Source organism: Zeugodacus cucurbitae, chromosome 5 (genome assembly GCF_028554725.1).
Source record: "Zeugodacus cucurbitae isolate PBARC_wt_2022May chromosome 5, idZeuCucr1.2, whole genome shotgun sequence".
NCBI lineage: Eukaryota > Metazoa > Arthropoda > Insecta > Diptera > Tephritidae > Zeugodacus > Zeugodacus cucurbitae.
The window spans coordinates 34920246-34934440 of record NC_071670.1 but is presented as its reverse complement, the minus strand read 5'-3'; the positions used below and the strand labels follow the sequence as shown (position 1 = coordinate 34934440).

Genomic DNA, 14195 nt, shown 5'->3' with positions numbered 1-14195 from the left:
TGCATATTGACGAAGCCATTCAGCCAGAAATGATCCTCATCTCAGAAGATGATTTTTCGATTAATGATGAAAATCCGAATAATTTTCAAGTTGTTGCTTAGCCCAATTCACGATTCTGGTGTTCATTTCTTGCGTCAATTTCATCTTGAAAGGATGTAGGCCAAGATCTTTTCGCAAAATTTGCCACGACATCATAGAGATGTCCAACGCTTGAGAACGACATTTGCTGTCCCTATCGGTCTATATTATAAGGTATATTATCAAATTGATATGAATCTTGCAACTGTTACTTTAATTGAAACCAACCAAATTTGGAATGAGAACAGGTTGAAACGAACAAAGTCTTATTAAATCGTCAGAAAGGCACCACAATAAACGGAAAGAAATTTAAGAACGAGTAGCAGCAAGTTTGACAAAAGTGGGTGAAGAATACTTTATGGCAAATGGAGGTTTAACTTCAAACTGAAACTTTAGAAGTATGAAAACTTAAACAAAAGGATAGGTTAAGTTAGTAGATAGATCTTTCCCATATGCAGGAAGATCTCACCTGAGCAGTTTTGAGCTCTGTGCTTTGTGGTAGCAATATACTCCTAATAGATCAAAAATTCCCTTATTATTCGGCAGAGCGCTGGGAATCTATTATAAACACCTTCAGTCGGTTAATGTAAATTCTAGCCTATTTGCTTTGTTCGCTGAAGGTTAGCCTTTCTAGATTGTTCAACCTCAGTCTGTCAAAAGCTGAAAATTGGAGGAGGAAATGCTTAGATGGACAACTTTGGCAACTTGTATCTGCCAGAACCCCTAGTCTCAATGCATGCGTACCTATCGGACAATTTCGTTAGATTAGAACTCCAACTGAAGTTTTCAAAACTGAAATCAGATTTGATAGATAATTTTAATGGCTATAGTCCATATCTATAATGTTTGTTTGATTTGTTTGTTGTATTGTTTTCTGTTTAATAAAACATTAACACATTTAAACTTATTAGCAGGAGCATTGAAAATTAAAATCAGTCAGAATATTTCAGCCTCCTGCTGGGCTTAAAACATATGGTCATATATGGTTCATTGTTTCTTTTGAATTTGGTGACAAATTCGTGTCATTACACTGAAAGAGAACAATAAAAACTCGTGAATGAAAGAAGCAATAATGCCCCTTTTATTGGTTTTTAATTGGTATGCAATTCATTACCCTTGGACGCGATCAAGCATTCATAAATACACTGACGACAAGTGTGGGCACATTTAAATTTTGGATAACGTTTTATTATGCAGCAGAAAAATAAAATGTGGCAAAATACAACTAAAAAATCAAGAAATTAAGAAATAAAATAAAATATTATACATACGTCCTATTTCACATTAAGGCTGCCATTATTTATTAAATAAGTTTTATAGATCTATAGTTAAATAGGGCATGTCTAAAAGCTTAGCAGATGTTCAAACGTTTATTATTAGAAGGATACAATATTCTAATTAAAATATAATTCTAATTTTGTAGCATTCTAAATCTACTTTATGGAAATACTCTTGTACTTCTTGGTTAAATTACTACTTTTCGTGTTCGTAAAATATATTCATGTAAAAAGATAAATATTTTACGAACACCCTAGCAAATAAATAACAACGCTTATATTCGAATTTTTCGGAGTTCATCCACTGCGTTGCCTGTTGCACATATGGGTCGCAGTACTTTGCAGAATTTAAAGACTTTAAAAACATTTTGGGGGCCCAGCAGTTGGACGCAATGGACAAATGAGCAATAAAGAAATACATGTAGAAACAGCAACTGTCAATGCATACAGTAAAACAAAGAAAGACACATCAACAACGTGACGGCGACGAGCAACTGTTGCAGTGACAGCAGCTAAAAGGTTAAGATGTCTCATGAATTGCTTTGGTGAGGGCGAATGATGGAAGTATTGTGAGTGGAGAGGTAGGAGAGTAAAGATTTTTACAAAAACATTGAATGAAAAGGTGCATTGACTCTGGTTGAGAGCCATCAGAGATGACAAAAATTACTATATGGTGTGTTGGTGAGGATTGCGCAGAAGCTCTGGGATATGACAGTTCAGACAAACTTCAAAAAATCTGGGTTTTTTTATTTCCAAAAGTATTTCATAAAAATTTATTAAGTGTTCAGAGTCATTTTCAAATCTGGATTATCGGAACAGACGGAAAGCACTGGAAGTGGATAATGTTAAAGAAACTCCATAAATTATTGATTAAACAATATTCCTGACCATTCCCGTAATCTTTTCTGAAGACCCAGGAGTCTATTGAAGTAACTGAACTGTGGGACAGCAGCAGCAACAGAAAAAGATTTCAATACAGTTCAAAGACTTCTACAAGACTTCAAAATAATTAGTTAATTGGATTGCTTCCGTTTTAATATCAGCAACAAAACCGTTAAACTGGAACATCCACTACCGGCACTTTCAACATTTCAAAATCGTGACACCTTTCAGTTTTATGCGCTTTTAATACATTTCATTTCCTCCTTACGTACGTACGTAAGTCAGTTGGCAAACAATTTTTATTTGCTGATTCCAGAAATTCCACTCTCCTGTTTGAAATTAAACGTCGACAATTACTTGTCAAACTGTATCAAGTGGCTTCATATGCTTTGTTGTTGAGCGCCAAAGCTTTTTTTTTGCCGCCGCCAGTCGGTCGCACGATTCACACGACTCGTTTAGGAAATTCTGCTGAAATGCAAATACATATGTAATGGAAAGTGTTTTTTTTTTGCCTCTATTCTACTAATTTTTTGCATGTGTGTGAATGTTTCTATAACAATATTAAAATTTATTTGATTTATTAGTTTGACGGCCTTTCAAGGTTAGCGCAAAAATTTTGGACATACGAGTACACGTCAAAGCTGTGGACAATTACTGTATGTAGGGAGGGGTATGAGTATTTTGTATGAAAACGAAATGCATAGCTTCTTTGTTATGAAAGTCAATACTCATAAAAATACTACGTAATAAATACCATTGAATATTTTAGTGCACTGTTTTATATAGAGAATTTGATAGTAAGATTTAATTGAAAGATTATGTAAAAATAATGGTCTGTCAACATTTTGATATGGATTTGCATATCTTTGAAGACATAAAAATCTATTCTTCGATTGTATTGAAAGGCAAACGAATAACCAGAGCTCAAGACTAGTAATGGGAGACATGCTCGATAATTAGGAGACTTTTTGGTCTCCTCCTACAGCAGTATCCCATTTAGTTTGCTTCGAAAAAAGTAAAGAGGTTAGAATTTTGGCGAAAAGAAGTAGCAAATTTTTCTGGTTGAATTGATAATGGAAGTGAGCGAACTCACTACATCTAAGGGTGTATAAAACCGTATGAAATATTTGAACAGTTTAAGGGCCATGATTTGTTACAAACAAAAAAGTAGTAATTCATTAGTCTAAGTAACTACTTTTTAATTTAAAAGGACGACGATTGAGAAACGGAAGAATTTTTAGAACCACTATCAGCTTATTAAATGATTCTACAAATTACTTTAGTCGATTTGCCTTCTCCTTTTATATGTAATACAAATTTCATGCAATATTTTACTGCATTCCGGCAAAGCTATCTGCGATATATGTATACACACCTGCTCAAAATAACAGGAACATCAAATTTTTTCAAGCAAAACACAACAAAAATTATGTGTATTCAATTTTTTAAGAAAAGTGCAAACGCAATTATATTCTTTAGATATTTTCAAGTAGGTATAAAAAACATTACGTTTAAATTAAGCAAAACAAAGAAATGAGGATCAAAAGAATAATAATAGTTATACTTTTGATGACATATTTATTATGGAAAAATAAATTTGATACAAATGTTTTGCTATACATTTAACATTACCGAGTTGATAGCCATTATATCCACTATTATTCTGGACTTTTTACAAATTTTTTTGGACATTTTAGATGGGTCGCAAGTCGCATTCGACTTTTGAAGAAACCCAGCAAGTTCCCAGCTCCGAATACAAGACAAATTACTTCGGGACATTGGGAAATTAACGAAAAAGTCTCATAAATGCTTTAAAGTGAAATCTAGTAGGGATAATCGTGGCAAGCGACAAAAAACGCATAAATTTCTTGATCGTCGCATTGTAACTAATTTCAAAGAGGGCGCTTTTGATGTCATTGGAGACGATGGCAGCAAAAATTGGAAATGAAGTTAGTGCTCAAACAGTTCACAGGCGCTTCTAAAAGGTCAAGCTACCAAAGCGAATAGCCAAAAAGCTTCCATTAAAAAATAGTTGGAGATTAAATTTAGCTTTGAAATCATGTAGATTGGATTAGAGAAATAAGAAGATAAATCATTTCTTTACAGGCGACGTACACTTCTTTCATAATACATTGTTTCTAAACAAATTTATTTTTGTTTCGGCGCTCCAAAGGATATTGCAGTTTGCTTAAAAAATTTGAATAAAAATAATTTTTGATGTGTTTTGCTTGGCTTGGTTTTTGGTGTACCTATTATTTTGACCAGGTGCGTACATCTCTTACTGCATGAAGTGTGATGAAATTATTGTTGTATATACTTGATGGCTTTCATCATTTTGATTATCTTAATGAGTAATGTAAATACTATTTAATTACAGGTACAACATTGTTGCGGCACGAAAACATGCAGCCTATTTAATAACTGTTAACACGAAAGCAAAAAGGGAGCAGAGTCGAGTGTGCAAGGTGTTTGAGGTCTGTTGAAACTTAAAAAATAGAAAATTAAAAAAAAAGATTATAAAAAATCAATAGAATCATTGCTGTTAGCCAATATTTTACCGATGGACTATTTTCGTACAAAAAATAAATGAATCCAAATAATTAATTAATCCATTATAATTAAAAATAATTAATTAACATACATAAGAAAATACAAATTATTTTAATATAAATTAAATAATTTGTTTCGCATATTTCACCACAAAATAAAGTTCTTATTCTTTGTGTCACACCAGTTCGCTTTTCATTGCGTATGTAGACTCTTGCATAAAGTTTGAAATATATTTATTATAAATATACCAAGGAAAATGTGTTTGTATGTGACTATTGCTCTAAGTTTGCTACTACGGCCAGCCTGACAACATCTGGCTCTGGTTGTGGCGTGTTCAAAGTTCTTGCTTCAATGCACCGCTTACCATGATCCGCAAATGAAGTACAAATCAAATGTCCAAAGTGGTCATAAGCATTCATATGGTACTTTAGATATGTTTACGAAGGGAATATACAGTATGTTCTGCTTAATATTGATTATACATATATCTTTAAAAATAGAAAAATTTCTAGGTTTTGAAATATGTTTTGGAATTAAAGTATTAAATCAAACGAAATATTTCATAACAATTCATGAAAAAAATTTAATTGCGAATAAATTCTAATTTATCTGAAGTTATTACAAACTAAAGTAATTAACTAATTGTCCAAATAGCATTCTAAATTAATTTTAAAATATTTATTTTACAACAAATTAATGCAAATAAAGAAATTTCAACAATGTTACTTCTAATTGTTATTAATTTAATTCTTTAATTAATTGATTAGTTGTTCAATTAGTGTTTAAATGAGAACAATTTGATATCAATTTTCAAATATTAATTATTCAAGCTAAATTGTGTATGTTCAAAATAAAATTATGTAAAAATTTTTTTGAAAGTTTATTCTAAACTGTTCTCAAATTATCATAAAATGTACTAATTGCTCAATTACTATTATTATGGTATTTTGACAACATATCTATGTAAATTATAATTTGATATCCTCATTAACTACTACTTCGAGCTTAATTGAGTGTATGCGAAAACAAATTTCGCTGCAACAAATTAATATTTTAATTGCATCGGCTTAATGACCTGTTGAGTGGAAGTCACTTTAATTGAACAATATATTCAATTACTTGGAAATAAAAGTAAAGAAGTTATTGATAACTGTGCAAAAATACCATAAATATTTTCTAGTTTTATTAATGAGGCATTACTGTACAGCTACAATTCTATGTTTGTATTTAATACAGCCATGTAATGTAATTAGATACTTATGATTCCTAACAATAACGCAAGCATACTGTAAGATAATTTAATTATTGTTAATGTTGCAAGAAAAATGAATGGAATAATGTTGAAAAAAAAAACATTAACAAGTAAGGAAGGGCTAAACGATTCAGATCGTCTTCAAAGTTCTGATATATAGGAAGTAGGCGTGGTTGTGAAGCGATGTGGTCTATTTTCACAACATATCATTGGGATGTAAGGAAACTATTACAAACCAAGTTTCATTGAAATCGGTCGAGTAGTTCCTGAGATTTGGTTTTTGACCCATAAGTGGGCGACGCCACGCCCATTTTCCATTTTGTAAAAAAATCTGAGTGCAGCTTCCATCTGCCATTTCTTTTGTGAAATTTAGTGTTTCTGATGTTTTTCGTTAATGAGTTAACCCTCTTATAGTAATTTTCAACCTAACTTTTGTATGGGAAGTATGTATGTGATTGGCGTTGCAACTGTTTAGCCGGTTATAGCGAGTCGACGATAGTGCGACACCTCTCTCTCTCCTTCGCAGTTCGGCGCCATTTGGAGATCCCAAGTGTAACCAGGTCGTAGCCAGCGTAGCCGCTGTCTTTTTATTCGTCAATGTCGTCGTATAACTCGTACAGCTCATCGTTCCATCGTCTGCGGTATTCGCCGTTGCCAATGTTCTGAGGACCATAAATCTTGCGCAAAATTTTCCTCTCGAAAACTCCTAGTGTCGTCTTATCCGATGTTGACATCGTCCAAGCTTCTGCACCGTAAAGCAGGACGGGAATGATAAGCGACTTGTAGAGTTTGATTTTGGTTCGTCGAGAGAGGACTTTACTGTTCAATTGCCTACTCAGTCCAAAGTAGCACCTGTTGGCAAGAGTTATTCTTCGCTGGATTTCGAGGCTGACATTGTTCGTGTTGTTGATGCTGGTTCCCAGGTATACGAAATTATCTACGACTTCGATGTTATGACTGTCAACAGTGACGTGGGAGCCAAGACGCGAATGCGCCGACTGTTTGCTTGATGACAGGAGATATTTCGTCTTGTCCTCATTCACCTCCACACCCATTCGCTTCGCCTCCTTATCCATGCGGGAAAAAGCAGAACAAACGGCGCGGTTGTTGCTTCCGATGATATCAATATCATCGGCGTACGCCAGGGGGAGGAGGAAGTGGTCGTGGTTATTATCCGATTTCTTTCCTTTTTGGACTGTATTAAGAAGTGGCTAAAAAACGACTGCAGAAATTTTGGTTTATATAGCTCTATTGGTTTACGAGATATGTACCAAAAACCCCAAAAAAATTACATCCACATATGCCCCTTCATAGTGCGATCCTTCATACCAAATTTTATTTCCATAGCTTTATTTATGGCTTAGTTATGGCACTTTATGTGTTTTCGGTTTTCGCCATTTTGTGGGCGTGGCAGTGGTCCGATTTTGCTCATTTTCGCAAGCAACCTTCCTATGGTGCCAAGAAATAAGTGTGGCAAGTGTCATCAAGATATCTTAATTTTTACTCAAGTTACAGCTTGCACAGACGGACGGACGAACGTACAGACAGACATTCGGATTTGAACTCCACTCTTCACACTGATCACTTTGGTTCACTCGTTTAGTTTTGGGTGTTACAAACAACCGTTATGTGAACAAAACTATAATACTCTCTAGCAACTTTGTTGCGAGAGTATAAAAAGGGTAGTAGAAATGTGCAACGGAGACCGGAGCTTAACAGAAAGTTAATCATAATTAATCAGTTAACCTTTGGTACATACAGTGTGAAACGGACCAATCATTAAGTATGAATTTAGTTAAATCACTAAACTTTTTTGAATATTGGTAATCATTACAAACGTCACTGTTAAACTTATTCGATGTCTTAGTTTAATTTTAAATGCATTTATGGCATAAAAGAGAGTCTTAAGACACCGATTACCGAATAAGAATTACTTTTTTGTCATGGTAGAAAGTAATTATTAACCTCCCCATAATATAATTGGCGAATCTTCTGTTGCACAACCCAGGCACTGTCCACGCGTTCACTACCTGCCTGCTCGGCCACTAAAGCTGAATCGGCCGACTGACTGCCTTCCTGGCTAGTTGAATGGACGCCGGAATATTTGAACCCTAAAATGCTTCGCAGGCAATAAATTGAACACTAAAGTGTTTATGTAATTTAATCACGCTCACAATTTTTTACGCTTACTTCCACATACCGCCCGACGAGGTTTGGCAGCATAACGACGATAAAAATAATACAACAGTGCAAATATTAAGAAATTACAAAATGAAAAAAATGGTGTTGGGGTGTTAAGATTAACGAATTTGCTTTTAAAGTGATATATTTCTGTAACAAACGTAAGTACATATTAATTAATGAAGTTCCATATATGAGCAATCCCATGTGCTTTTAAGCATTTATTTTATTGGAGGAGCACCAAATCCAATTAAAACACGTACGGAAGGCCTAACAATTAAATTATTCGCATTCGCCACTAAATAGAAACAATTTTAAAATATTTCAATATTTACATTTATGTATGTAAGTCTGTGCGGTAGGGTTTTTATTACCAAATAGCACTTTGGTGAGCTTTGAAGCGAGAAAATTTTAATGCATATGAATGCCTAATGTCCGCTTACATAAATAGTTAATGGATTAGAATAAATACATTTTTTGCTGAATTTTTAACATAATGAAAACCATTATGAGCAATAATTTCAGTTACACTTTTCACTTTTAACAATTGTATAGCACTTGTGGGTACTGGTGACTGATGGAATTTACAAGGGTTAAAAGCTGATACCTGTGAGTTCACAGATCTTGAGATCTTCGACGTTTATAACATTTTAATAAATATTGTCATTCAGGTCTGACAACATCAAATAAATTACCTTCTTCTTTTAGAACCCTTTGGAAGATCTCTCTATCAATCGTATCGAGAGAGTCCACAGCAGTACGTTCGATATTTCTTCGTGTTACAATCTGCTGCCAGTTTCCAGATTTACCAATTGAAGGTATGAATGAATGATAAGTCCCTCTTATGTAGAATCATCATGGTTCCTTTGATCAGATATTGTCATGATCTTTAATGAAAATTGAACTAGTTGTACATATGTATGTATTCTTAATTTTTCAAGTGTTTTTGAACACAATTATTCTTTACAACTTCTCGAAAGTCTTATGGATTTTCTGATCTCCTGTTACCACTACCGAGAATATCAGATCATCAAACTAGAATGAAAAGTATTATAACAGGCCTAAATGTAATCTGTCGTCTCCGTTCAAAAGACAGTCTTCGAGATTAGATATCTAAGGGTAACGAGAGATAGGATACATAAATATGATAGGCACATAAATATACATATATTCCTCAGAAGCCGATCTTATCATCCGAGATATTTTATAATAAGTAAGTGGGATGGAGACCATGCTGTCTTGGTGATAATTTGAATACAGCGAGGACTTCATACTTTTATACTGACCCTAAACTAGTATATTATAGAACAATGCCGTAAAACCAAGCATTATTTGGAGTACTTAGTTTGGAATCAAGTAATTCTAAGTATGTATCAGATATGATTACATCTCCAGTGAATCAAATTTAGCCTGAAACTGAATTTTTATAGTTTTATAGTTTTTTTTTTTGTATTTTTCTCAACAACACAATCAATTGGACCTTGTGCATAAGTGTTTTTAACACTTTTACTGCTATATATGTATGTAGATATAAGAGCGCAACAAATATTTTCATTGCATTTTTTAAATATTTCTTAATCAACTTACCGCGTAATTTTTCTTTTATTGTTCGGATGTATGCGATTTGCCGACTGCGGATCGATCTTCCTTAAATGGTTATGCAACAACTCAGATGACATTGCTGACATTTCTGACTGTGGCAGAAATAAAGGCTAAAAGCAGACGATATAAATATGTAATGAGAGCAAAGTTAAAAACAAGAAAATAAATCTGTTAACGCACAGTGTTTAGAGAACGACTACAGTGCTTTGAATGATGTATTGAGATTCAAAATTTGCTCAGATAATACTTACATCTTTCACATTGTCAGATCCAACAGTCCGCTCTTCTCCTTTGCCCGCAATGTTTACTGTAGTAGATATGTCAGACTGGTTGTCTATACCGTCCTCCAGTTCGTTTGGATCCTTCGGACTAACGAGTATATCCCAAAGGAGCGATTCGATGTAGTAGTTGGTACCGCCGACTACAATAGGACACTTGTTTTGTGCTAAAAGATTTTCGATCTAGATAAATTTAACAGTTAAGGATAATTGCCGTATTATTTTCGATTGTTGGAAATTCGAACTTCTAATAAAGCTTTGTCGGTTCTATTTGAACCAGCAATGAAGTAACGATCGACAAAAGTGAGAATAAGGCTGAAGCAACAGATATATACGCAGAGCTTTTGTCTTTCCCTGATATTTCCTTAAAACTCCATTACAACTAATGATTAACAGTTAGAATCTATAATTGCGGAACCCCGGTGACTACTATGTGAATAGTTGAAGACCCAATCTGAAATTGGAAGGTGTAAATCAAATATTTGATCTAATTGAAAATCTGAACAGTGAACTCAACCGCTGAATGACTACTTCAAATGTTCAGTGGCCAGCTACGAGACCTTTACAAAAGAATAATATGTAGTTTGAACGGATATGAAAACGACAATCGAGAGCTTTAGAGAAATATGTGAATGATGCCTAAAATTATTGGTCTGCTCTGTAGACATATACCGGAAAGAATTTATGGGTTTTTGGGTTCGTAAGTCACAAGCTGTATGGACTTATTCCAGAAAGTTCATGTATAGTCCGAAGGTCGAGGTCTAATCGAACATAGTTCAATGTTTATTGTGTAGACACTTAGAACTTAATTTCTTAGCTACTTCATCCTTCTGAAATTAGTATTTCATAAACAACATGGTGAAAAACATCATAAATTTTTCGTTCGGTTTTCAAACAAAATTCTCTATAAATATTTTTTTATTATTTCTACTAAAATTGTTTTAAACTATTTTTTGTTTGTCTGCCGAAAGCCAAATATTTCAAAATTAACAGTGATTATAAGAAGCTCACACTAAATTCTTCGCGAAAATTAAATTGTAGGTGAACTCCAAGGGACGACATATCAAAATCCGGTTGGCGGCCGAGTTTTAAACAGGTGAAGCAAAACCGGACCGTTATACCGCCGTGCAGAGGTTAATTGTTTAGCAACGGATTAGTGAAGTCGCTAAACGGCAGGATGGCCGGGCTTTCCATGGTATTCAATGGCCTTTTGGTAGGTGCCTCAGGATTTGCTTTGGCCTCAATACAGCCGACCGAACATCCGTATGCCTTCTCCGCTTGTGCCTTTGGTCTCTGTCATGGCCTGTTGGGCATCATACATGCCTACAAGCAGGGCGACGAGAGTGACAGTTGCAATAAGATACGTCAGATATCTGACAGTGTTATGGAGATCGTGCATTTGCCATTAATAAATATTGAATTATATTTGGCATCATCGGAAACCAGCGCTTTGGCATTGGGCCATGGTCTATTCGTTATACCACTCGCTTTTGATTTAATTGCGAAACTCTTCACAGAGGAAGGCGATGATAGCAATACAAATACGTTGAAAGATCTGACGATTTTGGGCAATATCATGTCGCTGACATTCTTGGCTGTCAATGAGAGCAACTACATATACGTGAGCATGGCTCTTACGGCCTTCTTGACCAAATATGGTGCCATACTGTTGGACAGCTACTGGGAGGGCTCACTCGAGAACACTGTACTTACCGGTTATTCAGTGTTTACATTCCTTGCCAATTACGCAATCACTGGAAAGCCAGAGTGGATGAAATCGTAATGAGTTGGAACTGAACGCCAAATAAATGTTGTTGCGGGAAAAATGCATGTAAACCGACTACTTCATGAGATAATTATTATTAACTTGCAGAAAATATATAAATTTGGTTTCGAAATGGATAAAATGAGTTTTCCAATGTACATATTAGTGGTGTTGTAACTGATGCTTTATCGATTTATGTACAAGTTATGTATGTGGTGTTTTGAGGTACAGTGATTTTGGAATCGGTTCTTTATATGGCCATAGTTAATTAGATCTGTCATTATTAAAAATTTGCAAACAGGAATAGTTGATCATACTAAGGTTCGGCATAATACTTTGATTAGGAAAAACTTGGTTAGCCGAAAAACTGTATTCAAAAACTTGAATAATAGATAGGTTTGTAGAAATAAGTTGATGCTTCCTAGTGTTCCAGCAGAACCTTTACCTGCATCTATTTCATAAAAAATTGAACAAGATTGGATATTAAAAATGTATCGTAAAGTGCATTATTAGCGAAGAAGTGTTCTGTCATCAGTAGCAGCTAGTCCAATCAGTACCATATGTAGGCAAGATCAGGAAAATGAGAACATACATTACTTCGTCTTGTTTTAATCCGTCAAAAAGTCTATCCCAGTCTCATAAAAAAATAATTTATTCCAAGATGCGGGCATTTAGAAATTCGGCACTCAAAATGGATGAAACAGGACAAGGGGCAGTTCGAGACTTGGTTCAGAGACTCCCTTTATTAATAAGTAACAAACGGAATCTTCTGTTCAACTTAAAACAATCCGGAACAATTAGGATTCCAGTCATATTGGATACTAGGTGCTGACAGTATAAATGCCAGGGCCCTAAATAAGTCACCGATTATCGCTATTTTGTGTTAGTGGCCGATTCAACTGTATATGCGCGCATGGTAAGAGCAATTGCTAAAAGGGGCTTGAGGTGGAGCCTCAACCTGAAACCCTCGGTGCGGATACCGACTTTACATTCTATTGTAACATATCAATATTGTTCTTACATTCATCCATACATACATACAGAAATTTTCGCATATTTATTTTCCAGTTTCGAATTTGTTTATAGACATATTGCTTTATCGGTCAAGAGTAAGTAAGTAAGTGACATTTTGCAATGTTTGTACATAAACAAACAAATACGAATTGTTTTCTCATTTATTTTATTATTTTTCGGTTATTTGTTTACGGTTAGTGTTAAGATATGACTTTTGCATGTTTTGTGTGTTTCCTTTCGCGTCTGTTTGCAATGACGTTACTGCTGTTAAGCGTTTAAGCAGAGGAATGCAAGCAAAAAATAGCCAAAAACCGACAGCTACAACAACAATGGCGGATACAAAATGAAAACATTAATAAATGTTTGCAATGCGCCTGCACCACATACACACACACATACAACAAACATACGAGTACAAACAAAATATATATGTATGTGTATGTGTGTGAGTGTGTATGATGCATACAAATAAAGCTTTTAGGTCGGTAGCATGACTAGGCGATCGGCGTATGTTCTATACTCGCTTACAAATATGTATGTATAGTTGCGAGAAAAATATTGGCAGCAGAAGTATTGCATTACTTTAGAATATTTTCTTTAAGTGATTTCCTGCCTCGAACTGTAGAGATTATAATAAGTTGTCTGAGCACTAAAGCAGTCACGATCCAGATCAAAGACCAAAATTCATCCCATAAATTAATGAAAACTCGACCAATTACTATATTTTAGACCAAATTTTCTTATGTCGTGGAAAGGGTTTTTTGTGTAAGTAGATACAGCCTCTATTTATATTCGAAACAGAGATATGGGAATTGTTAGAATTTAATGAGTTATCAAATTATTTATGTTGTGAGAATTTGGTCGTTGGCTTTACTGTTCCCGAAACTGAAATATATGTTCTAGAGAATAAGTCATGAGCTGAATGAGGTAATAAAGAGAACTTCGCTAAAGGAAGTGTAGGATTTCTCGTCGGTGTGGTTATAATGACTTAAATGGAGTATATTTGGGATGCGTTAAAGAGATGTAATGTTATATGTCGACCCATCGTCCGACACTAAGTCATGGATAGAGTGGACTTAAGCGCGACTTAATTGCTGCGAAATTGAAAAGTTGAAAGTCTGGGCTAACCACATGAAGTAACGATGATAGCGGGTAGCGAGATTGTTGGCGAAGAAAGGCGCCGATCTATGACTGACAAGTGAAACGGTTTAGATTAACTCATAAACTCACAAATAGATTATTGGAAAGGACTTTTTTCTCACTAATTTCAATTTACTCTCGGACCTTCCGAGGCCGGTCCGCGGAGAAAAAGGTCG

General features: G+C 34.7%; 2 protein-coding genes across 2 annotated transcripts in view; one reads left to right on the top strand and one right to left on the bottom strand.

The window, feature by feature from the left end:
- Positions 1 to 14195, bottom strand: part of LOC105216435 (tRNA dimethylallyltransferase) — a 112244-nt gene that overhangs the window by 83552 nt on the left and 14497 nt on the right. Inside the window, exons 3-4 of the mRNA XM_054230801.1 lie at positions 10074 to 10283; positions 9808 to 9932 (exon numbers count right to left, since the gene is read on the bottom strand). Of these exons, the coding sequence (XP_054086776.1) occupies positions 9808 to 9932; positions 10074 to 10283 (335 nt within the window). The remainder of the gene's footprint in view (positions 1 to 9807; positions 9933 to 10073; positions 10284 to 14195) is intronic.
- Positions 10944 to 12007, top strand: LOC105216415 (uncharacterized). The gene has a single exon (XM_011190890.3). The coding sequence runs from the start codon at positions 11278 to 11280 to the stop codon at positions 11881 to 11883; it is 606 nt and encodes a 201-aa protein (XP_011189192.1). The 5' UTR covers positions 10944 to 11277; the 3' UTR covers positions 11884 to 12007.